The sequence below is a fragment of the Drosophila navojoa genome, chromosome 5 (genome assembly GCF_054131105.1).
Source record: "Drosophila navojoa isolate 15081-1374.11 chromosome 5, UAZ_NAV_1.0, whole genome shotgun sequence".
NCBI classification, from domain to species: domain Eukaryota; kingdom Metazoa; phylum Arthropoda; class Insecta; order Diptera; family Drosophilidae; genus Drosophila; species Drosophila navojoa.
The window spans coordinates 12,086,282-12,111,239 of record NC_142893.1 but is presented as its reverse complement, the minus strand read 5'-3'; the positions used below and the strand labels follow the sequence as shown (position 1 = coordinate 12,111,239).

At 41.9% G+C, this 24,958-nt stretch overlaps 3 protein-coding genes across 10 annotated transcripts; 2 read left to right on the top strand and 1 right to left on the bottom strand.

The window, feature by feature from the left end:
- The first annotated feature begins 3,390 nt into the window (after nt 1–3,390).
- Nucleotides 3,391–11,291, top strand: LOC108654593 (focadhesin). 6 transcript variants are annotated; one of them, XM_089261859.1, is made up of 8 exons: nt 3,391–3,666; nt 5,374–5,650; nt 7,225–7,443; nt 7,504–8,542; nt 8,601–8,812; nt 8,882–9,969; nt 10,027–10,685; nt 10,744–11,291. In XM_089261859.1, exons 2-8 carry the CDS (start codon nt 5,379–5,381, stop codon nt 10,891–10,893), a joined length of 3,639 nt encoding a protein of 1,212 aa, XP_089117985.1. In that variant the 5' UTR covers nt 3,391–3,666; nt 5,374–5,378; the 3' UTR covers nt 10,894–11,291. The 6 variants fall into 6 exon arrangements, with proteins under 6 accessions (XP_089117985.1, XP_017961549.1, XP_017961548.1 ...); XM_018106060.3 differs by lacking the exon at nt 3,391–3,666 and adding an exon at nt 4,847–5,084; XM_018106059.3 differs by lacking the exon at nt 3,391–3,666 and adding an exon at nt 4,847–5,092.
- On the top strand, nt 11,205–22,404 carry Mtmr6 (Myotubularin related protein 6). 2 transcript variants are annotated; one of them, XM_018106063.3, is made up of 10 exons: nt 11,205–11,424; nt 15,225–15,341; nt 19,081–19,243; nt 19,307–19,590; nt 19,662–19,796; nt 19,862–20,091; nt 20,189–20,701; nt 20,754–20,999; nt 21,058–21,277; nt 21,359–22,404. In XM_018106063.3, exons 1-10 carry the CDS (start codon nt 11,401–11,403, stop codon nt 21,494–21,496), a joined length of 2,070 nt encoding a protein of 689 aa, XP_017961552.1. In that variant the 5' UTR covers nt 11,205–11,400; the 3' UTR covers nt 21,497–22,404. The 2 variants fall into 2 exon arrangements, with proteins under 2 accessions (XP_017961552.1, XP_017961551.1); XM_018106062.3 differs by lacking the exon at nt 11,205–11,424 and adding an exon at nt 12,722–13,418.
- Nucleotides 21,956–24,924, bottom strand: eIF2Bdelta (eukaryotic translation initiation factor 2B subunit delta). Of its 2 annotated transcripts, XM_089261863.1 has the most exons (5): nt 24,772–24,881; nt 24,649–24,677; nt 23,886–24,515; nt 23,169–23,771; nt 21,956–23,113 (listed from the first exon to the last, which is right to left on the bottom strand). In XM_089261863.1, the coding sequence occupies exons 2-5, from the start codon at nt 24,667–24,669 to the stop codon at nt 22,430–22,432; spliced, it is 1,938 nt and encodes a 645-aa protein (XP_089117989.1). In that variant the 5' UTR covers nt 24,670–24,677; nt 24,772–24,881; the 3' UTR covers nt 21,956–22,429. The 2 variants fall into 2 exon arrangements, with proteins under 2 accessions (XP_089117989.1, XP_017961554.1); XM_018106065.3 differs by lacking the exon at nt 24,649–24,677 and having other exon boundaries at nt 24,772–24,924.
- Nucleotides 24,925–24,958: the final 34 nt, after the last annotated feature.

The following is a 24,958-nucleotide window of genomic DNA, read 5'->3' as shown; positions in this document are numbered from 1 at the left end:
TTCTGTTTCGCAAACAAAATTTATACAAAACTTAAAAAGGAAAATGTGAAAAGAAATTTCTCAATCAATATTAAGTTTTTTTTTTTTTAATTATGCAATATAAATTAATTACTTAATTCTATGATGTTCAAGAAAATAAAGTATTTATTTCTGATTTTCAGATATATATATATTATATTCATTTAGAGATATAAAAATGAAATGTAATAAATATTTTTTTAATACTTTATTTTCTTCTTTTTTTTTTTGCTGTTTTCCACTTTAAAGAATAATCCAACTTTGTTTTCATATATGAACATGCATGAAATCAACATAAATATTAAATCGACAACGAAATCAAAATACAGCAGCCGGCCAGATGACAAGTTTATCTGGTATACATAATAGAGATGTATATATATACATACATACATATATGTGTTGTGTGTGTGGGTATGCGTATATGTGTATATGTGAAAGAGTAGTTATGTATTCAGTGCATTCACATCATATTGAGCTTGAGTCAACACATAATTGTTTGGCTGAGTGGGCTTTAGGGGCAAGTGGGCAAGCGGGCGAGCAACGGGTCGCAGAATTCACAATTTGTAGGTCGTTCGCAGGCGGCGCATTAAATTTTACGCACGTGCCCCACAAATTATATTTGCCGTACAGTTGTATGTATGTATTTATGTGTGTGTGTGGTCCAATATGTATATGTATATACATACATATATATATAAATATATAAGAAATTTCTAATTTAGAAAATAAATAGCCAGTTGAAAATTGAAAAGGTTTTTTTTTCTTTTTGCTTTGTTTCGTTGAAGAATTTCCTTTTTTTACGCTGTTTCCTTTATTCATACGTGCTGTGGGCGCTGAGCAAATTTTTTGAAAAGAATTAAAGCAAAGGCACAGGGCGATTTATATGTATGCCAGAACCTACACGCACGCCCACACACACACACACATAGTGCGCTGAAAGGTAGGCAACAGAATCAGCGTTGTACAACATGACGTATGCGTGATGCGCTGGTCCAGCTTGTAACGTGCAAGCCAACAGAAGCATGCACAATGCGTAGATCCGATTAACAATGCATTTTAGATACAATTGTGGCAACATTTAGTAAGTAACTAGAGGCCCAGCTCTTAGTTGGAGTTACTTACGGCTGAACAGTGTGCTCACAGTTGCTTGAATTGTTATGGATGCTTAATGTTGTAATCCAATTAGAAACTTGTAGGTAACTAATTGTAAGACGAACAGATAGTTTTCAACAGCATATACATAAATGCATGCATAAGTAAAACTCACTCTCTCTCTCTCTCTCTCTCTGTCTCTTTCTGTTTGTCTGTCTCCTTACCTGTATGTAGGCATTATTATAGATTATGTGAAAGGAATTAAGATTAAATAGCCTGTTGGCGGCTTGGCTGAGAAGCTGAGAGGCTGACGCAGCACATAATAAATATTCAGTGCTCGAGTTTGTGGAAATTGAGTGCAAACAGGTGAATATAAATATTCATATTTGCTATGTACATACGCCGCAATACAGTCTTCTCAACGTTGTTTGCCCGCTCAAAGTAATTTAAGTTGGCTTTAATCTTGAATTTCTTGTATAATTATAATTATGCGTATATGTATATAGAGAACAACTTATGTTGGCAGCGCTAAAAGCATATTAAGTCGAAATATGGTGAATTTGTGCATAATTAATAAGTCGACACCATTTAATTGAGGCAATGTGATTTTAGCCCCCAAGCCAAACTCTGTGAACTGTTGCCATATGCAAATTTCTATTGCGACGTGCTAACCAAAAAGAGGTCTCAGTTAATCATCAACAGCAACATAAACAGTTCATGAAATATATATACATATGTGTATATATTTTGTAGAATACATATACATATGTAAGTATATAAATCCTGCTACACGCACACATTGTGTACATGTGGTTCGTGCTTGATGATACTTTACATGCGTGTAACACATTTTATACAAATGCATATGGATATGTAAATGAGTTATTTGGTGACAGCAAGCACATAATACTGCAAATAACAATTAAAATAAGCTTTTAATGTAACTGTTAAAAGTCCGCAAAGGCGTTACGCTATGCTAATTGAATTACCTACGTACGCGCAATAGCCACTATATATTTGATGTGCAATTAAGATAATAAAATTAACGTAATTAACAGCTTAGCTAAGTTGGAGATTTTTAGCTTTAAAGAATACTGCTCGAAATTCTTAAGCACTTGTCCACAATTTTATGTAAATTGCAAATTATTTTATATTTAAATATATAAAAAAATAATGAAATATTTGTCGACTTTAACTTGTGACGATTAATTTATTAATTTAAAACCAAAATGTCTGCAGGCTATTTAACTCTCTGAGTCAAATTAAACTATTTTGCTTCTCCCCATTACTCGTTGATTTAATGAAAAAACAGAATGCTTTTATACATATATTTAGATTTCCCGGAATATAAAAGCAATTAAAATCGAGGCTAACCATTTCCTTAAAACTCATTTAATTATCAAATGAAAATAAGTAGGACACCGTACCGTTTTCTCAAGAAATCACAAAAATGCACAGCTTTAATGCGCTTAAAAATCAAAACGAGTAAGGAAGCTCTAGTCAAGACTGCTCGACTACGACATCCCCTGAATTCTTCGAGTGACTCATATTTCAATCATTCTTTGCTTCCATTCTGCGTGCACAAGAAATAGCACATGCACACACTCACACACACACACATGCACTCATCAGGCTGCTATCAGCCTTATCCAGCATTTATTTCCTTAGAGCAGTGTAATGAAATAATACGATTTAACTATGCGTGTTTATTTGTCTCTATACCTGTCTGTCTCCATGCCTAAGAACAGCAAGAGATGAAGAAGAGCTACAGAAGATCACTTAAGTTGTCTATTTATGCAGCAATACTCATTTCGTATTTATATATAAGTAAGTAAGCAGAGAGTGCTCCTTCCCATTGGTCCCTTAAAGGTCGGCTGCACCGACTGCTACCTCGAGCCGCTCCCAGCATTTGAGCGCAACTTAGGCTCTGAGTGAAAGTAGCCCTATATAAAGGGCAGCAGCTGCAGCATTTCTTCAGTCGCCCAGACCTGGTGGGGGTCAATCGTACAGTGCAGTAAAGTGAAGTGAAGTGGGTGATCGTTCAGCTGAGCATAAAAGACGTGGAGGGAACACTTAGAGGAAATATTCAGAGGAAATATTTAAAGGAAATATTTAGAGGAAATATTTATTGGAAATATTTAGAGGAAATATTTAGAGGAAATATTTAGAGGAAATATTTAGAGGAAATATTTAGAGAAAATATTTAGAGGACACATTTAGAGGAAATACTTTCATTTCACTTAAAATACATATAAGCATAAAACGCAGAAATAACCAATGCAGATTAACAGCTGGGCCACGGTACTACATCATCAGATAGCCAAACAGCATCAGTCACCGAGAACGTATATGTATGTATATTAAAATTTGTTTAAAAGAAAGAAGAAGAAGAAAAGTTTTTTGCCCAGATAAATGGCGATGATAGTGATGCAGAGCAAATCGACGCTGGCTTTGTTCCTTTGATGACTCGGGCTACTCACGATGAGATGTAAAAAGTTCACCAACTGAAAAAGCCGCACAAAAAACTAAGTAGAGTGTAAGGATGAGAGACCGGTGAGCTAATACCCTGTAGCAAATGTTAGTCGGATGCTACAAGATATCCTTTACTTAGCCAAACAAATTTTTATTTATAAAGGAAATCAGGGCACCATTCACCTACCAGTTAAATACATTTTAATAAAACCCATATACCCGCTTCACTTATTTTCACTGGTGAGCAGCGTATAAAAAACTCTAAAGGAAAAAAGCAAAAACTTTCACGGCGCATTTCACAGGTTGGGGCTGAGCTATGCATCGCGATGCCGTAATAAAATTATAAGTCTCCGGCCAAACCGATGTGAGGTTAAGGCCAAACCAGGCTGGATAAAAGAACAGAAAAAAATAAAAACAAAAAGCAAAAAAAAAAGGCATTTTGTAACTGAGTTTTGTTGGTGGCTTTTGGCAGGAAAGCGGAAATGATGTTGGGTTGTCTTCGTTTAAGGCTTTGTTATCTCAGCCTTTGGGTTTATACTTTTGCTTCGGCTGCGAAATGAACGATTGCAGTTCACATTTTGCCATACTTATTTTATTCGTCAAGTTACTACATAGAATTCTTTTGGGTCATAGTAACTTTGCTCGATTTTTAGTGCCGACTCTCATTTATGAGATTTGGTTACCTTTGGCTCATTCAGCTTTGAGTCTTCGCCCTTTTTAGCTGGCTTCAATTTTTATGGCTGCAGGAGTATAATTAATTTTATTTTACGGCAGGGCGCTTTGCAGAAATGCATAAACTCAATTAACTGAAAGAGCAGCGCAAAAGTTGTAGCAGCTTAACTAAGCGTGATATAAATCAGCTCTGCCATGAAGTGGGCGGCGTTGCAGCGACTCGCAGCTTATTATAAACATAGCAACATAAATTTGTATAAAGCACAAATTTCTTGGGTAGAAGGAATATAAGAAAACATCATCTTTAAAAGCAAATTACAAATGGTAATGAAATAAAAATGATAATTGTTAAGGTTAAAGACTCGCAATTATCAAAAGCAGTCATTAAATATTTTGTTTTTTAAATTTAAATATAAATATAATATTGTAATTTACTTTAATTTGAATATTTCACCTATTTTTAAGCAACCGCATTTAAATACGCCTACGTTATAACATTAATCGTTGCGTTGCAAACTTTGTGCTTACGTAACTGAATTTGCGTTTACGTATACCGGCATGCCTTCACAGCTGTTTTTGGCGCGCTTACGTTGCTCTCTTCTGCGTTCGTGTTGCTCATTTTGCGCTCATCCCACAGTTTGTTTACAATTGATATCGTGCCGCATGAAATCAATTTAATAAACACAGAAGTTAATAACAACAAACTTATATGCTTAAAGTCAGTTTTTAAGGATCAACATTTGTGTTAGATGAACTGCATGTGGAACAAACGACTTATTCATTTGAAAACACGCGCAAAGCGCCCACACTGCTAGCAGAGGCCGAAGGTGCGAAGGTGGGCAACGTGGAAATTGTTTTGTTTCTTTTTGCTGCATGTTCAAAAAAGGGCCGCGTCGTCATTCGACTGTTGGCTGAGCTGGCGAAAGGACACGCGCGTTGCAGTATACGAAAGTGGGATACTTGTGGTGCCCAAACAAACAATAAATCCCGTTTCTGTTCTGTCTGTGTGTGTGCGTGTGTGTTTGTTCGAGGAAGTGAAATTCACATACGAATTAGTGGCTTATAAAGTTGTCCCATTTAACTGACATTTTGTCGTTCCCGTTTTTGCCGTTTCAGCTCCCATGGAGGACTTCAATAGCATAAAACCCAATACGTCGGTGGTGAAGCTAGCCGCCTGCTTGGAGAAGATCTACAATAAAATCGTCGAGTCCAAGGAGAAACAATTGCCCGAGCACCAAATCAAGGAAATCGAATTCCTGAAAACCCAATGCAAGCACGAGCACATGCAACTCAGCCTGATGAGCTGTCAGACGCTGGTCCGCCTAGTCGACGAGGCTGTCCTAGATGCCAACAGTGTGCAGAACACACTGCTATCAATGCTGCCCAATGCGGGGTAAGTTTACTCGCACACACACACACCCACATACGTAAATATATATGTACTTTCATACGTACATACTCACATCCTATGGGCGCGCCCGGCTCGAGCACTTCCGTTGAAGTTGGTCTGCCGATTGGCATTGTAAAGCGACTCGGGCGAATGCACCTGTAAAATTGGCTAACTTTGAAGCATATATTACAATACTATCTGCATACTGGCGCAATCCCGCCAATTGGATATTTGAGGGCTCGCCATCCGAAAGCGAGAATATCCACCATACTTCCTAATTAATTGGCCCGCTCCTAATATGCGAAAATGAAATACGAGGCATGCCAGCCACTAGGAAATCTAAGTTGTTAACGCTTTTACGCGCACATTGGCATTGACTTACGACCTGGTCTGTGCGTGAGCAATTTACATAGCTTCCTGCCGCTGACCCATTGGCCGCAATCTCGACAGCAGCAGCAGCAGCAACAACAGTGACACGAAACAATTGAGTTACACGCATTATGTATGCAGGACGCCAAAAAATCTATTAGCCATTTCCGTAACGCGACCGCACTCTCAGAGGAAGTCATACATCAAGGACAGCGTCTTGGCCTTGCCACAGGTACAAATGTCCAAATAGCCAAGTGGCCATATTCAAATTACGCGCCAGCTACTGGCCAGGCAAATATTTGATATGCAAGCCGCGCCGAAAGAGTGAAACGTGCGGCATTGAACTTGAAATATTTCCAACATTTGAAGGACGCTCGCCCCCAAACTTAACACAAACAACAGCTGCAACAGCAGCAGCAGCAGCAGACGGCAACATATGCAATCACGGTGAAAGTAAACAGCATGTAATACAGAAATTAACCTTGATAAGAGCCAAGGTGCAGGTGCTGGTAAAAAGGATTGCATATTAATTGCCCCTTGTGCAACAGAAACAGCAATTAAGTCGAGCAGCCAATGTGGACGCCGTGTGAAATGTAATTATCGCGTCAAACGCAAAACGATTTGCCAGCAAGTGCCAGGAGCAGCAGCCGCACCTCTGCAACGGCGACAGTGTGCGAGGTGGTGGGACGGAAGTGGGTGCTAAACGCTAGTTAAGCCAGTTCAACCCTAATGGCATCTAGCAACTGATATCCATCTGCCTTACTCCAACCCCATCCAATGCAGCGCTTGCACTTGCAATTACTATCCACACGCAGCACACTCCGCAGTCTGCACTTTCCCTAACCCGTTTGATGGTCGCTTTTTTGCTAGACACGCAGACTTTAGCTGAGAGTCTTTATGATTACCTAAATTACAGTTTTACCCCTTGCTTTAAAGTTAGGTAGTCTTTAAATAAACACCTTTAAAGGTATTAGGTATTTTTTGAATAACTTAGTGCTGTATTAAATTGGAATAAGTATGACGTTGAATTATATCAAGCTACACTTTATATTAGATAAGTGGTGAAGACCTTAATTATCAGAAGAATGGTGTTCTTTTAGTAAACGGATTTAGACAGCTAAGTACACCTAGATAATCAGTACTATTTAGAAACTATCAACGTAAATTTATATAATCTAATATAATATAAGTTTTAATCCATCTTACAGACAAATGCATTTTGCAATTCTAACGGAGACCATTCTGGGCCTGCAGCTGTTAAATCTGAAGCGCAAGACTTCGCTGCTGAAGGATAAGGAGCTGTATCAGTGTCCTTATGGGCTGAAGACGCAGCTGCATCCGCTGATATCATTGATACAGCACACCAGCGCCAACATGCACGATGTCAGTCACAAGATTATAGGCATCTGTCAGCATCACGATCAGAGGTAAAGCTAAGAATCCCTAATATTATAAATATATAAAAATGCGTGTGTTTGCATTTGCAGCATTCGAAAGTACAGCATTGAGTTTCTGCGTCCCGTCTTCCTCTACGTGCTGTGCAATCCGCAGACACTGCAGGACGTCAAGCCCATGTGGACGTGTCTGCTCGGGTTGAGTAATAGTCAGCCAGAGGCGCGCGCACTCATGCAGGAGTTGCTGTCGTGGAGCAAGTTCAACAACGCCAGCACCTGCTTGTGCACCAGCATTCTGGTCATTGAGGCCCTCGACTACTTTCTGCAGCAGTCCGACCACGCCCAGTCGGTCGATCTGTGCATCTATCAGGCGCAGCTCATCAAGCAGCTGGCCCAATTCGGCATCGATCCGCGTCCCAGCCTACAGTGCCTGCTGCGCGTGTTGCATGCGACGCGAGAGCACACGCGAAATCACTACCATGTGCTGCTGGTGCTGCTCGCCGAATGCCTGCACGTGCTGTCACCCTTCTATCTGGCCGATTTGCTGCGCATTATTGTGTTTGTGGTGGTGCAGGAGCGCTGTGGCCATGAATACATTCTGAACATGTGTCTGGACGGCATCATTCAGTGGATGTCTCAGACTGCATTCATACCCGCAGAGGGCCTGGCGCTAGCCCATCAAATCGTTGACCGCGTGCTCGAGCAGCAAAAGCGGTCCCAGAATGACAACACGGAGTTTGCAACGCCCATTTGCACCAAGGAGCTGCAGCCGGCACACATACGCAACTATCATCCAGACATAGCCATTGCCTTTGATCTGGCCAACCTGGTGGAGTCCTTTGACGTTTCTGAAAACAAGGACGTGTTTGCCTTTGTCGATGCCCTGAATGTGAAGGCCAACTCGGCCTTTTGCCAGCGCCTGCATTTGTTTCTGCGCGCGCTCTTTCTCTCAAGAGAGCCGCCCGTTGACTGCTGGTTTAAGATCTACGAGGTCATTCTGCAGATCATCAAGGTGAACGAGAGCATTGCCTACGACTTTCTCATGACCTACATCTTCAAGCTCGCCCACGAGCACAATCCGGAGCTGCAGCTGGAGCTGCTGCGTGGCCTGGCCAACTTTGCAGTTTCTAAGGTGCGTAGCATTGGCATATTGTATCGATTACCGAATTTAATTCCCTGTTCTTTGTCAGGATAACGTGCCCATGATACTCAACACCATTCGCAATTTGTCGACGGAGAATGCCACCTTCTGTGTGGATTTGTATTTGCGCCTCTGGCGCGTAGAGACGCGCACATATCCCTTCCTGCTGAAGCAAATTGCACAGCCGCTGCCAGACAACGACAAACGCTGGGAGCTGGAAATAGCTCGCACGCATGCCATGCGCGAAATCTGCCAGGAAAAGTAAACGCAGTTTTAGGAAAACATGTTATCTTTATATATGTATATTTAATATTATTCTCCTTTTTTTAGACCCACGCTGCATGGCTCTGAGCTGCTGCCACATTTGAGCAACACGCTAAATAGCTGCATCGATGAGTCGGGCGATCTTGCCACCTCGCTGGCGCTCGACGCCATCTATGCGCTGTGCGACAGCCACACCGTGAACATTGCCTCCACGTGGCAGGCGCTGGGCAGCAAGTTTCGCAACGAACAGCGTCCACAGACGCTGAAGTCCCTTTATCACCTTTTTGGACTAGTGCCGCTGCTGCAAACTCCGACGCTGGAGTACGAGAAGCTGGCTGATGATGCACTGGAGCAGCTGTGGCAGGCCATTAGCCGTCCCAATACGGATGCCACCCAAGTGCGGCAGGCACTTGCTGCGCTCAAGAACTATGAGCCGGGCAACACGCTGTGCCTGCGCCACATACCGCCGCAGTTTTGCTTTGAGCTTCCGCCGAGTGCAGTTGCAGGTGGTCGTGATGTGATCAATTTCCAGCAGCATCAGCAGACGCAGCAGCAGGACTCCATTCCCGGTGAGGTGTGGGTGCAGCTACTGCAAAAGATACGACCCGAGTGCGGTGATGCAGCTGCTGATCTGATTGCCCACTACATTGGCAACGAGATCAGCAGCTTTCGCAGCGGCGTCTATCGTCTGCCCGAGGGCAAGCCGGAGCCACGCAAGCTGGGCGGACTCTTTCCCTCCAGTGCATTGCGTGCGGTCAGCAATTATCTGGTGAGTCAGGCTCGATTTGGCGACTACGTGCCAGAGCCCTATGCCGTGACCTATGCCTTGCGCGCACTGTCCAAACGGTTCACCAAGCCAATACCACCGATGGACTGGAGCTGCCTGACCAGCTTCTTCCACTTGTCATTTGATGCCCGAAAATATTGCATCATGATAGCGAAAAACCAAGCGATGCACAGCGGCACTGCTCGACGGCTGCTGGAGAATTTCCTCGCTGACTTTGAGCCCAACTGCTTTGAGGAGGATCTGCTGCTCCTGTTCTCCCTGCTGCCCGAAATAGGAAACTGCGTGAGCCTTCAAATACTGAAAAACTTTGCCGAGAAAGTTGCCGTTTACTGTTTCAAGGAATCACAGCTGAATAACTTTGCCGAGGGTAACGAAATGTCTTAAAATGTATATTCCGGTAATGAGACTAAAGTGTATTTTACAGGTTGCCTCTTTGAAAAGTTCTTGGATAGCGTGAGATATATATACACGGACAAGTGTGAGATTCCAGAAGTTCTCGATGTATTCACGCTTATTGTTGAGCGCTATATGGACTCTATGGATCTGGACTCCAGGCTATTTGAGCGATACACCGAAGTAGTGTCTGTGCTGCATCCTAATGCAATCGATGGGCTAACCACGCCTGCCAATTGGTGGGAAACACCCATGGGAAAACTAAAGAAGGCAACGATAATACGCTGCTATCTGGTTTTATATAACGACAAACTGCCGAATCCCCTGAAATGGCTGACGCCCATAATCGATGCCTACGAACGTCGAGCGGAGGAACGTCCATTTTTCTATCGTCACCTGGCCACCACACTATACGCCTTTGCGAGCGATGAGCATGCATGCAACTGGATTACTGAAATGTTTCTGGAAATCCAAATGATGCTCGCTGAGTCGTCGAACAAAGAGAAACTCAATAGGGCGCTGTATTTACTGGATATATTTATATTAGCAGTGGATGTCTTGTCTGGTTGTGCTGTGCTGCTAGGCACTGTGGATGTGGTGGCCACAGATGATAAGGAACGATTTGCACTGTTTCCGGAAAGCCTACAATATCTCTCTGATCACATATTTTGGAAGGATCAGGAGGCAAAGGTAGCATATATCTTACGCATAAAATTATAACAATTTCATAAACTTATATTAATTTCAGATTTACGAATTCCTGTATAATCTCTATAAGCATGCATCTATACCGCCAGCATATGCTGCCCTTTTTAAAGAAGCAATTATTTGTTCGCGAAACAAACCCTACTTTGATAACAAAGGTGTTTGGACCAAATACGTGGGTTTGCGTAAATGAGAGAAATTCACACACTACACCGACAATTACAGATGTGGCCCACAGTAAAAAGTGCACTTATTGTTACAGTTGTAATAACTTAAATCCATTTTTATAGCTTCTTGTGCGATATTTGTTGATTTTATTAAAAGAGAATTTTTAGCACTATTAAAATTCAAATTAACGGAATAGAGCGCTACCACACAGCTGCATATTCAAAATAACTACCCTGCCATCGAGGTGGCAGCACCAGAGTGAAAACCTATCGCTGAGCTTCTGCACGTAGGGTGCAGCATTAGCGATAGTATTGTATCGGAAATTAAAGTATCGATATCATATCAACAATCCCAATTTATAACTATTATAAACTGCAATATGTTTCAGTAAAAAATGTTCAATAAAAATTAAATACGACGTGAGTAATTGATTAAATTCGCCGTGCAAGCAGAAACACGGGCCGTGGAGAATCCGTGCAGTGCTCAAAGCAGCCAGTTCATAGTGAAACGAACAAGAGAAAAAACGTAAACAATGGACGATATCAAGCTGGCAAAGGTATGTAAATATATATTTTAGTTTAATCAGTGCGGATAAGTGTTAAGCATACTGATATGTGTGAAGTAAGCCATTTATCAGTCGCACCTGTCCTGGCGCCAGCTGTGAGCTGAGTCATGCAATTGGAAACTTTTATGTTTAATTCAAAATCGATGGTCAGGTGGAAACTGTTCCTCCTGTTCTCTCTCTGAAATAGAAACAGCAGTAGCAGCAGCAGCAACAACACACGTCTCTGTGACCCGGCAAGGGCCAAACCCCCAAACGGGTGGGGCCAAGGACGAGACAGCCTTGTTGCCCATGGCATGGGATGCCGCCCCCACCTGTTTACAACATATGCATATAAACATAGCTGTAAATCATGCGCATAAGCGCGAACCCTATAAACGTGAACAAAAATTCAGACTGCATCCAATTTGCTTTTACACTTCTAACTTTGTTCTACGGCATCTGCGCGATCTTTTTCACTAGCGCAAATAATTACCTTCATTAGTAACGCAAATATATTAGTATATATGTATGTGTTTATAAATATACTTATGTACATGTACGGAATATGCATGTGAAAATGCCAACCTTATCGCAGTTTCAAAATTCTTTGCTACTGTTGAACTGCCGGCCTGTACGCCCTCTTTATTAAAAAGCAAATTCTTGATCTATGTTCTAAACTAAAGGTATTAGTTTCAGTTACTCAGTTTACATAAATGTAATTTATGAGCTTAATTTCTTATTTATTTTTTTAACCGCAGCATATTCGCATAGTAAACTATTATTATTTATTGTAGTTTTTGCTGTCAATTTAAAATTTTAATATAAAAGAAAATCAATTAATTAAATAGATTTTGTGCGATAACTCAATGTGTATCATTAAGCTTGATTATCAGATTGTTAGTCAACATAGTTACTGAAGGTAAACTAACAGAAAACTATAAGTATTAATGACCGACTATGGAATACCCTATAGGCAACTTCGGAAACCTATAAGACATATTCACAATAGAACTAAAACTTGTTATATAAAAATTAGTACATTTATGCTAGTTTACTAAAATATATTTGTTATAGAAATATTGTTTCTTATTCATAAACAATACATATTTTATCATATTATCCGTATATAGTGTGCCTCAAATATGCTTACATACTACATACTTTCTCATTATTCACTAACACAGGGTATTTTAAAAGTACCTTTTCATTTGCTAACGTTCGGTGCTATGAGAGAAAATTTCCCATTCGCAAGAATTTCCCCAAAACAGCAGTGTACCAGTGGGCGCTCGTAGCATGCTTTTAAGCGCGCGCCTTTCACAGTCGTCGCAGAGTTAGCATCGGGAGCGGTCGTCCGTCTGTCCGAACGTCGCGCAGTGCTACACTCTCTACAAAGTTGATAACACAAGCATAACACACACGCACACACATAGAGACACATTGATGGGGCAACAGTGGCAGTGGCAGTGGCAGCAATAACAAAGTGGCACATATACAGTATATACATAAATAAATATGTAGGGTTACCCGAATAAGTAGCGTATATACTTCGTCGGTTTGTGTGCTAAGCAAAAAATAAAATAAAATAATAAGAAAAGTGAAAGTAGTCGAAGGGACAATCCGCCTCCCTGGTGATTCACGTGATTTGATTTAAGGGGCAAGCAGAAGCTGCTGGCGTTGCTTTTGAAGTTGATTTAAAATCAATAAACATTTACCCAAAGCAAACACACAGTATCTCTGCCACAGAGTGTATATAATTTGGCACTGTGACAATGGATTTTACGAGATTCATGAATAAGTTTAATGAAATCGAACGACAACTGTCGCCAACGTCGGCGCTGCGCCTCAGCTTCGATAATATATCACCGGAGACCGAGGAGCCGCCCGATGGCAAGCGTCTGTGGGGCGTTCCAGTGCCGCCATTTGTCTCCGATAAGGTCGTCTCCTGGATCGAGGAGGAGTTCAACGAGGCGCCCGTCTACTACAACGGCAACACCGTGCTGAAAAAGGTGACCCGACCCGATTCCCCGTGTTTCATTAGGCAAATATATGCAAGCGAAAGTAATCAAGCGATATTCGGCTAATTTTTCTCAACATTTTCGCATTCGCATTCCCTTTGTTACAATCGCCGCCGGCTGCTCTCGGCCGGAATATGCAAATTACTATGCATAGAGCTGGAGAATTCTCCCTTGTTCGCCAGGCGCTTGCCGACAGGCACGCACATGCATATTTTATGTAGGTCGACTATCCAAACGACCATCCATCGATGCTCTCATTCATTCCCAACATGCCACTGCGCCATTGCGTTCCTTTCATCCTTAGAATGCAGCAAATAGTTGCCTGAGTTGCAGCACCCCGAGACTTTGTTCTCAACTTGGCCAATTAAATAATTGTGGCTTCTTGTGCACTGACATGGCTTTTATCACAACGAAATTACTAGCTGGCATTTTCGTAAGAACTATGCTGGCCAACAGAATTTAATGAGAGATTACGTGTATATAGAGATTATGGAATAGAATAGTACAGAAAATTGCGTATATACAAATTATGGAATGGAATAGCCATATCAGTTGATTCATTGATTACATTTGAGAACTATGCCTTAAAAAAATAACCAACCTTCGAGCTAGTCAGATAGAATTCAAAGATCTTTATTAAATTCCTAATATTATAAATAAATAAAAGTTATATTAAAATGTAAATAGAACTTGATAATACACAATGTGAAATGCAATTAAAAAGCCATCTATAGACAATTAAATGATCTATCTATGAACAAATGTTATTTTCCCAGCTGCACTGTCACCTTGCCCTTGCCCTTGCCCTTGCACTTGTTCTTGTCATTCAATTCAGTCAATAGCTGTTGATTCGTATGCATTACAAATGACGTCATTGGGGTCTACTAGTAAATGGATTAATGTAACTAACGCCCTTGCCATTGCCTTTCGTTTGTACTCTGGTGAAGTCTATTCTCTCAAACGTAATCAATCTACAGAGTGGAGGCAGTTGTTGCGCATATTGCATTCACCCTCTTGCTTTGGCTATCTATCTCTCTGATTCTTTTATGCACTGGGGAAATTCATTTGATGTCACATAAATCTTCGTTATTCTATCTGTTTCATCTTATTTACAATTCGAATTGCGGTTACATTGCATTTGTCACATATTTAAGGAAGTTCAGCTTAGACAAATGGGAATTTCCCTTTGATCCTTAGAGGGTGACCATAGCTTTTTATATTAACTGATTTGCTTTACCTAGAAGATCTGACAACGTTGGCTTGTAAATGTGACCCAATTATAATAGAAATGCGATTTAAACTTGTAGAAAGTACAATATAACTTTTTATGCGCGTGTAAACATCATGTAAGCAGAAATGCAATCGTTTCACAATATGAATAATTAAAACTTATTTTATCACAATATTTAATTTTCTGCTAAACAACTTTTTTTTTTCAAATACATTTTTCAAGGACCAACTTTTGCACTTGACTGTCGGACAGTAAAATAATTTGCAAGCATTTTGATGTTGTTTACACAGTTTTCGGGCTTCCTTTTGCCTGTGTGTGTGTGTGTGAGTGTGTGTGAGTGTATGTGGGTGGGTGAGTGGTGCTTGATGTGGATTTGTGGGTGGTTGGGTAGTTGCAACGCAACTTGTGTGTGGCTGACGTCAGCGAGTGAGGCAAAGAGCATTGCATATAGTATATGGCAAATAATAAATATGAAATGCTCTTTTATAGTGCCTCTTACCTTATTGTGATAGTTGCGAGCTGTATTCAATGTATTTAATGCGTTTCTTTACTTTTATTTTTTACAGGTGGAAAATGTGCGCATGATTGATCGCTACAATACGAAAAATCCCACAGTTGGCACTTTATATCTGACGGCCACCCATTTGATATTCGTGGAGCCTGACAGCAACAAGGAGACATGGGTAAGCCTCCGCAGCCGCCCCTATGACATCATCAATTATTTTATGGGCCAAACGCTTCGAGTGCTCCTTCAACTTCTCGCACTCTCACGCTCTTTCTTTCTCTCTCTCTCTCTCTCTTGGTTAAGTGGGTGCTTGCCAAGTTCAAGCAAAAAAAGTTTGTGCAATTTCTTTTTCCAACATTTTCTGGGTTCATTTGCTTCTTTTTTTTTTTGGGCTACTGTCGGCACAGCACATTGAGTGTGTGTGCGTGCGTGTGTGTGTGTGCGTTGTCCTCCACCAACCGCAAAACTGTGTTACGGAAATATAGTAGACCGCAGAGGCATGCCACGTTTTTTTTTTTACGATGTTTGTAGCCTGCCGCAAACATGTTGCTCTGGCGGTCAAATGCCACATAAATTGTTGCATTATGAATTCATTTCAAATATTCAAAATGACAACAATATTATATTTCATATTCAGTCGGCCCTGAAGCACTTTCAATTATGATTTATTTATGAGCGACGAAAAAACATTGTATTCCACTTGGTCATGTAAATTATTTGCATTTTTCACGAGTGCAATAAGTAATGTTAATATAATTGAAATTATTATACTTTAATGTAAGTTTAGATTAACATAGGAGTCTATATATACATATATATTTTAAATATATGTGCAGTAATTCAAGTTTGATTTACAATTGATAATGAGCGTTTATATCAAATATGTAAATTCATTCTTCATTAGAACACAGAGAAGAAGAGAATCTATTCTTAATAAGTCTGTCTGTCCATCCATCTTGCTATCTCTCTTACACTCTGTATGATTGGCCATCGAACAGCGCCATTAGACGATGCCTGGGCAATAGACTATAATTTCTCACTCCCTGATCAAAGCCTGAGTAAACTCTCACTAAGGCATGGGCTCAAGGTTAGACTCGAATTTCGAGCGGAGCTCGCCCTATATATAGAGCAAGCCTACTGCAGCGCTCCTTCAGTAACATTTCTTATCAGCTGGCGATCAGACGCACAGTGCTCCTCTTCTTCTGTTGTGGGCGTGATATATATTATTATAAATTTTAGTTTACTCTATTATATTAAGTATGTTAAGCTGCATTGTAAACTTTAAGTGCATAGCTTTAGGCAAATGGCGTAAAATTAACGGAAGAGGTACAGAAAAAGAACGCCCTGTCTATGTACAAGAATTACTAAAATTTGTACCCAAGACTTTGTTAACTCTTAGCTATTTATAACTTTATTACAGGGCCTACGAGCACACGCAAATTTGTTAGCCTTTTAACCTTTCATAGGCAGTTTACAAGTGTAAAACTTTTTAAGGAAAACCTCAATACCAACTCAACTCGGCAATTGCTCCTTAGCTATAGCGAAAAGTGTTTAATATTTATATGCTTTAATTTGAAGATAAAAGCAGGCAATGCTAAGCACTGCCAGCGTACCACCCACGCCCACAGCGAACGTGTGTAAATTCTGCACTTGGCGTTTATATTTCTGACCTCGCTCGTTAAACATTTTGTGCAGCAGGTGAAACTCGACAGCTCAAAGCGACTGCGGCGCCAGGCATTCGTCATAGAGTACCTGGAGTGCTTCTACTTGCATGCAGGCACACATGAAGGTATATATATGCCTAGCTGACAACTGGCATGGCCCGCACTTCCGGCCACTTGGCTGGAAAGTTTCTTTTCTTGGCAGGCGCCTCAAGGCTGCTAAGCCACAGAGCGCACACAAAAGTTGTGCATATTAAAGTTTGGTCTGGTCTTTAAGCCTACCGCCTCTTGTCTCTTGTCTTGCCCTCTGTCTTCGATTTAATTAAAACACGCGCTCGCTTTGCGCTGCCCAGCAGAACTAGCCGCAAATGCACAGCGACACAATGGGGCTCGTGCGCGGATTGCGTATACGCCCCATTGCATAAATACAAATTAAAATGCCATGTCGACGTGCTCGCTGGGCCCGCTGAGTCTCATTGTGTATGTGTGTGTGTGTGTGTGGGCGTTACATTATATTATTCAGCAACACAAAACATGCATTCAAAGTCCCTGGCGAAATCCAACAAAAGTGAAACATTCGCTAATGTAAGAGAAACAACATTGGCAAAGCAAACACAAATATGCCAGAAATGCTGCTGGTCCGGAGCGACTGACAGATTGACAGACGGACAGACTGATTGAATGAATGGCAAGCGGCAAACAAATTGCTGCTAAGCGGCTGCAATTCAATTTTCATTCATTCACAATTCTCTGTCCCAGGCACAAAAGGACACAGCAAAAGCATCGGAGCTCGTGATAGCAAAGAAAAACAGCAAAAAACAAGGATTTTTCTTGTATTGGCATACGTAAGCAGCGGCAGATTAAATTAGAAATGCTAATCGTATGGGAGATAACAGATTTGGGTATTTAAGCTAAACTAATGGTTGTGTTGGGGTAGCTTAAGACTATATCTTAATAATGATACAAGTAATCAATTATAACCATAATAAAGAAGAATTTAAATGTATTATAAGTAAACGATTAGTAGAAATGTTTATAATGATTATATAGGGATTGCTAGTAAAGGAGGCATTGGCCCACAATTAACTGTGGCAATACCTTTCTGAAGTATATATATTTGTTTTTATAGCTTTACTGTATTCCAGTCTTTACTGTGACTTAATTTCATTCAATGTTTCTTACTGTTCATTGATTAGAAAAATTATTATAACACTTAACTGGAGCTGATTTTATAAGCTCTATTGCAATTTGTATTATAGCTCTAAAAGTGTAGAATAAATTTGCTGTTGACTCAGAACTCTTTTTATGCATATAAAATTTGAGGACTAAGTTATGTAGAATATTTTTGTAGACATCTCAACTAGTTTTCACTATGTCTATACATATTAGTAATTTGTGTATCAAGTCTTTATATTCAATATAAATCAATCAATATGAATCACAAAGGCAAAACTCGATTTTCCAAGGAGTAAATATCAATCCCACCAACAGATATTTGAGATTCTATCATAATATATATGTATACCTTGCATTTTTAAATAAATATACAAATATATATAACTGTAATATTTATTATACTATGTATTATATTTATTATATAATTAGCCATGCAATTTCAAGTAACTCGCATTACTAAAGACTTGCCTCGTCAGCAGCTCGACGGCTGACCTTGGTGAATCGCGCGATGATTCATTTAGATTTGATGTGAAAGGTTCGTCGCTGCATTCAACTCTTTTGCATGTGACGCCTGCTGCCTGCTGTTTAAGTTGGCTTTTCTTTCATTTTCCATTTTCGTGCTGCTTGTGCATTCGGGCAGGGCGCTTTTAATTGCTACACCATAATTATATCAATTATGCACTTTGCAGTGGCGCGACAAGTGGTCGAGCTCGCTCGCTCCTTCACTCGCTGTAGACCCGAGAAATGAGCAATATTAACGTCACTTTGCCTCCCCCTCCCCCTACATACTGTTAATTAAAAGTTAGGGCACTCGTGTGCAGAGCCAGTTCCCAATTATGAGCCGAGTAGGCCTTAACTATCGATTTTTGTTTGCTGTCATAAGGCGGGTGGGCGCCACCCACTACCCACCAGGGACCACTTTGTAGGCGCTAAAGTGCCTGACCTGCGGGCATGGCAAAGGCCATTAACTGCGGTCACGCAAAGGCCCGCTTCAAGTTGAGTGATTATGAGTTGAGATTGTCTGTGCTGCTGCCATATATTTATACTAGTATCTATATTAACTACTTGCCCTCATTACAGATTCTGCACATGCACATTGCCAGCATTGAGAAGCTGCCGCTTAGCACCACCGGCTCCCCGCTGCTGATACGCTGCAAGACATTTCTGTCTGTGACATTTGTCATACCCAAGGACTCCGAGTGCCATGACGTTTACACCTCGCTAATGAAACTCTTTCAGCCGGGTAAGTGGCAGCACTCCAATCCATTTGCTTTTATATCTAATCTAATCTCTTTTGGTCTCTTAGTCTCCATCAACAAGCTGTACTGCTTCAATTATCAGCCGGCCAAGGATGACTTTCCCAAGAACGTCGGCTGGGACTTCTTCAAGCTGGAGGCAGAGTTCAAGCACATGCTGGTGCCCAACGAGAACTGGACCCTGTGCTCCATGAACGAGAAGTACGAGCTGTGCGACACGTATCCGCGTCAGATCTATGTGCCCAAAGAGGCCACCACGTTGATGCTGATAAGCAGCTCACGCTTTCGCTCCAAGGGTCGCCTGCCCGCACTGACCTACTTGCACAACAACAAGGTAGCTAAGCATCCTGAGAGCCCTAAATACACAACATACATATGTAAATCTATTACTAATACAATCAACAGGCGTCCATATGCCGCTGCAGTCAGCCGTTGTCGGGCTTCAGTGCGCGCTGTCTCGAGGACGAGCAAATGCTGGAGGCCATTCGCAAAACCAATCCCAATAACGATTATATGTTCGTTGTGGATACGCGACCACGCGTAAGTGCAAACAGAGAACAATATGTAAATAGGCAACGGCTCCCACTCACCCCAATTGCTTGCAGATCAATGCCATGGCCAATCGTGCCGCCGGCAAGGGCTACGAGAACGAGGCCTTTTACGAGAACATCAAGTTCCATTTCCTCGGCATTGAGAACATTCACGTGCAGCGCGCCAGCCTGCAAAAGGTGCTGGAGGCCTGCGAACAGAAATCACCCACGATGAGCGCATTTCTGAATGCCCTCGAGTCATCCGGCTGGCTGAAACACATTCGCTCCATATTGGACACGTCGAGGTAAAGTAAACTTTGGCCTATGTCCTCAGGCAGTTTGGCATTTTAGAGGATTAAGATTAATGTAATGTAATTCCTTTCCGCTTGTTCGATTTCTTAGCTTCATTGCCAATGCCGTCGACAAGGGCATCTCTGTGGTGGTGCACTGCTCTGACGGCTGGGATCGCACCGCTCAGGTCTGCTCGCTGGCGCAGCTAATGCTGAATCCGTATTATCGCACAATCAAGGGCTTTCAGGCCCTCATCGAGAAGGACTGGCTGGCATTTGGGCACAAGTTCAGCGAGCGCTGCGGCCACATTCAGACAGATGCGCGCGAGGTGTCGCCGATATTCACACAATTCCTGGACTGTACCTGGCAGCTAATGTCACAGCGGAGCGAGTCGTTTGAGTTCAATGAGCGCTTTCTGTTGATACTGCACGATCATGTGCACTCGTGCCAGTTCGGCACTTTTGTGGGCAACTGCGAGAAGGATCGATTGGACCTGAAGCTGGCCGAGCGCACTTTCTCGCTGTGGGGCTATATGTCGAACCACCTGAACGAGTATATAAATCCGTTGTACAAACCCAATGTGGACGAATCGATCAAAGCCAATCTGGCGCCGCAGTGCATCAAGTAAGTCCGCAGTTGATTAGATTTGGAAAGCTCTCTAATTTGAATATTATAGATTCTGGCGTGGCATGTACAGCCGCTTTGAGAGTGGCATACATCCGCGTGAGCCCTTGGGTGATTTGCTGCTGGACAGCAAGGAGCACTGTAACTCGCTGGAGGATCATGTGCAGCACCTGACGAAGCGCATTGCCAGCTTCAAGAACTACATTTCCAAGTCGGCCAAGAAGCTGCAGGATGCCACCACCACAACCACCACCAAAGTTACCAAGGAGCCAACCACCAATGAGATCAATGACAACAAGTACCCAAACACATTGAATGCAAAATATACGGAAATCGTTAACAATCCATATTTTCAGATATAATTACGACAAGAAGCTAAGCGAATTGTCTGCTGCCGACGATGATCATCCCCTGAAGGCGAGCAACATGTCATTTGCCAATCTGTCGTTAAATGCCGAACAAACAAGCCCGCAGGCTTTGAGCGAGGAAATCTCGTCGGTGGCGCTAGATTGGAAATCCATGCGAAATGTAACCACCTGCTCCTGCTCCACACCCTTCGATCAGTTCAGCAAAAAGGTTAGTTAGCTAGTCAGTAGCATGGTGGCCACGTGACAGTTCGACAGTTCATCCAATTCATGTGCCTTGCCTCTCTTCCAGACACATTGCTGGCGTTGCGGGGAGATCTTCTGCGAGCGCTGCATTGATAAGAACGTGGCGTTGCCTGGACACGACAGCGGCAAGCCGGTGCCCGTCTGTCGTGGCTGCTTCCGACAGATGCAAAAGCAGAGTCCATAAGCCCAATTCTAGCATAATCCTAGTTGTAAATTGTTGAGCATGTGACGCGGAGTGAATGTGGCAAGCGCGCGAAAGAGTGAGCCGAATTTGTTTCGGGTGTGTTTTGTGGCATTAAATACATATACACGGATTAACATACCGGTACACATATATATATATATATATATATTGAGATACATATATATTATTATATTATATTTATTGTTGCATTTGTAGTTGTAGCTACTTAAAAGCACATGCGACCTTCGAGTTATAGCGTGCAAAAATCAACCAATAAGCATTCAAGCTAGGCAAAGCTTCCAGTCGTGCGCATACATCTACCAGAACTTCGCCTAGTCGGGGCACAAATCTACTTTATGTTGTTGTTGTTTTTGTTTTAAATAATCGATTTTTCGAAATATTCAGGCCTATTCCAAAAATCACTATCGTTTATAATTAAATTCCAAAATAGAATTCATATTTTAAATTATGCTGTTCATCAGGGCCTTAGCTGGCGTTTAATGTGTGACATTTCTTAGGACATTAACTTTTAACTTAATATTACAGAATCTCTGTTCAGCATTCCATATGTAAACTTATATTTTCTTAAATTGGTTGAGCTTTCCATGACAAAGAATTCGTCTGTTTTAACTTTAGGAATTTATGAGAAACGTGAATCAGACCTCTTGCCTCAACATATATCTCACGCAAACAAGACAGTACAATTGCTTACATATTATTGCATACCTAGGTATGTGTATACTTATATACCATTAGCATACAATTGCATGGATACAGTTCAATTTAAAAGGATAACTATCGTAATGTCTACTGCTAGCTGTCAGGCAATTAAGCTGCTTTTCAAGCCGTAAATGTACTATGCAAAAATGTTTGATCAAAATATAATAAAATGATTATTTATTCAACAATTGTCCATGAATCAGGCGAAACATCTTAATAGCCAATATCGGGCTTGATCCGCAGAATGACGGGCACGCTGGTGCAAGGCAGGATGGCCACCTCGGTGACAACGGCGCTGACCAGCTCGGGTGGCGTTATATCGTAGCTCAGGTTGAGTGGCGTTAACCGGCTCTTCGATTGCCAGTTGTTGAGGGAGCATTTTCCATCCATCACCAGCAGATTGGGATCGCACAACTCATTATAGACAATAGCATCAGTCTGGAAACGTTCACTGAACTTGTGCGTCTCACAGCACACGAGTACGGGCACGTTATGGGAGTTGGCAACGAGCGCCACTTGGGCTGTACCCGTTCTCGCCATCACATATCCATTGGCCAATAGCGCATGCGCTCCCAGCATCACTTTGGTGGCCTCCGGCATTACGTAACTGATGGCGTTGATGAGCACATAGGTGCATGGTATACCGCAGGCGTGCAGCCGACGCAGCATCTCCTGTCCCTCGCAGAAAGGCCGTGAATCGACGACAATTACTCGGAATGTCACCTTGCGCCGTTTAGCCTCCTCGCAGATGAACTGAATGAGGGATGAGCAGGCAAAGGTGAGCAGAACGTCGCCGTCTGTGATCTTCTCTTGCATGGAACTGCTAATAGCTTGTGCGGCCTTGCCAATCTGATTCTCTATATAGGTGTCTATAAAGTGTCCGAGGAGCTCCTTTAACTGAATAAAATCATCAATTAATTGTTGACTCCAATCACACTGCTCAGCTGCTTACCTCCGTTTCGGGCGTGTCTGTTGGCAACTGCGTCAGCTGATTCTTGAACTGCTTGTAGGCATTGTACACGGACACGGCCAGCGGTCGGCATTTGTTCAGATGATCCACATGATGCTTGACTGCCACATCAAGACTACGTCCGAACTCCTTTTTGGCGGGCGTCTCAAAGTCCTGAACCACCTGCCGCAGTGCATGCAGAAATGCAATGCAGCGCGCATTGGATCCAACAATAGTCCGCTGAGCATATTGTACACCCAGACGAGCCATGCTCGGATGTACGTTGGGATCGTTGATAAATAAGCTGGCGTCTTTGTCAGCGCTAACCAAATGATTGAACAGCTTCACTTTGCACTCTCGATCCGCTTTGACTGTCCCACCCTTTGATGGCGACTTGGCAGGTGATTCTTCCTTGTCGTTTCTGTCATGTTTGTGTTCCTTGTGGGTCGTGGCAGGCACATTTGGCGTCGCCTTAACGCTGTTCCCTGCTGCCGACTTAACACTTCCAGGCGTCACAGTTGTCTTTTTCGTTTGTCCCTGCGCCTTGGCAGCACGTTGCGCCTCCTGAATGGCTCGACGCTCCGCCTTGGTAAGTGCTGGCTTTTTCTGCAGAGGAAGATGAGATTGGTTACTAATGAGTTCTTGATAAGATTTTTTTAAACATCTTTGACAAATATAAATATACACTGAATATGCGCTGAAAAGCAAACTTTTACTAACCTTTTCGTGATCCGCTGTTGCAGCTGCACCTGTAGCTATTGCAGCTGCGGCTGGGGCAGGTTCAATCTTGGTCGCGACTTGCAGGTTGTTTAATTGCTTCGTTGCTGCATCCACGTTATTGGACTTGGCGGACTTAGCAGCTTGTTTGGCAGCTTTTTTCGCCTCGCGCTCTGCTTTGATTTGCTCACGCGTTTTTTCACTACCTGGGGCAGTTGGGTTAACAGAATCTGTGGAGTTTTGTGCGGATGATTGAGATGCAGTTTTTGTGTCAGCGACATTTATAGAGCGTAGCGGCAGCTCGCTTTGTTCTTTCGTTGTTGTTGTTGTCGTGGTTGTCAGCTTCTGAGTGATCGTCGTTTGCTCAACTTCGGTTATAATTGTCGTGGCTGGCGTGACAGATTTCTGTTTCTTCGCCAGTTTCGCTTGCTTTTTGGCCTCACGTTCGGCCATCACCTGCTCGCGCGTTTTATCCGCTGATGCATTCTGCTGTGGATTACTACTCGATTTTTGCATTTCGCTATCCTTTTGTGAATTGGATACCACGATGTCTTCCAGACGGTTTCGTTTATTTCTTGGACGATTGCGTTGCCGTTGCTTCTTTTGCTTTGTAACAGCAGAGGTGGATGAGCCCTATTGAATGGAGATAAACATTACAATCGCCACAAGTATATTGACATTTACTAAACAGTCTGTAATCTAACTACGGATGCTAAATAAACTTTTAATAAATATCCACTATTAATTAATGAGGCTGCATATGTACCTGTTCTCTTTTTATAACCATTTTGCAGGCTTGAAAATATAGAAATTTGCGTAGCTTAGAGGTATGGAAACCTAATCATAATATAATATTGGGACTATGTTAATGTGACCCATTTTTATTTACCTTTAAAATAAATTTGTTATAAAACCGCTTTACAATATTTGCTCACGATGGCAATTTTTTAGCAGCTGGCTGAAAATGTTGCCAAATTACGCAAAACGAAATACTGGCAACGCTGTTCGAATTCACTGTGAATGTCAACAGGCTGACGTGAATGGTTTTCAGCAGAACTTTATCTATGAATGTAAAA

What these genes read in the sequence shown, in the direction of transcription:
- LOC108654593 (XM_089261859.1), top strand. Translation starts at nt 5,379, where the DNA reads ATGGAGGACTTCAATAGCATAAAACCCAATACGTCGGTGGTGAAGCTA. An exon ending in TCAATGCTGCCCAATGCGGG is followed by an intron (nt 5,651 to 7,224) that starts GTAAGTTTACTC and finishes TCCATCTTACAG; the next exon opens with ACAAATGCATTTTGCAATTC. An exon ending in CGCGAAATCTGCCAGGAAAA is followed by an intron (nt 8,813 to 8,881) that starts GTAAACGCAGTT and finishes TCCTTTTTTTAG; the next exon opens with ACCCACGCTGCATGGCTCTG.
- Mtmr6 (XM_018106062.3), top strand. Translation starts at nt 13,182, where the DNA reads ATGGATTTTACGAGATTCATGAATAAGTTTAATGAAATCGAACGACAA. An exon ending in ACAGCAACAAGGAGACATGG is followed by an intron (nt 15,342 to 19,080) that starts GTAAGCCTCCGC and finishes CCCTCATTACAG; the next exon opens with ATTCTGCACATGCACATTGC. An exon ending in TCCATATTGGACACGTCGAG is followed by an intron (nt 20,092 to 20,188) that starts GTAAAGTAAACT and finishes TCGATTTCTTAG; the next exon opens with CTTCATTGCCAATGCCGTCG.
- eIF2Bdelta (XM_089261863.1), bottom strand. Translation starts at nt 24,669, where the DNA reads ATGGTTATAAAAAGAGAACAG. An exon ending in CAACAGCGGATCACGAAAAG is followed by an intron (nt 23,772 to 23,885) that starts GTTAGTAAAAGT and finishes CTTCCTCTGCAG; the next exon opens with AAAAAGCCAGCACTTACCAA. An exon ending in CAGACACGCCCGAAACGGAG is followed by an intron (nt 23,114 to 23,168) that starts GTAAGCAGCTGA and finishes GATTTTATTCAG; the next exon opens with TTAAAGGAGCTCCTCGGACA.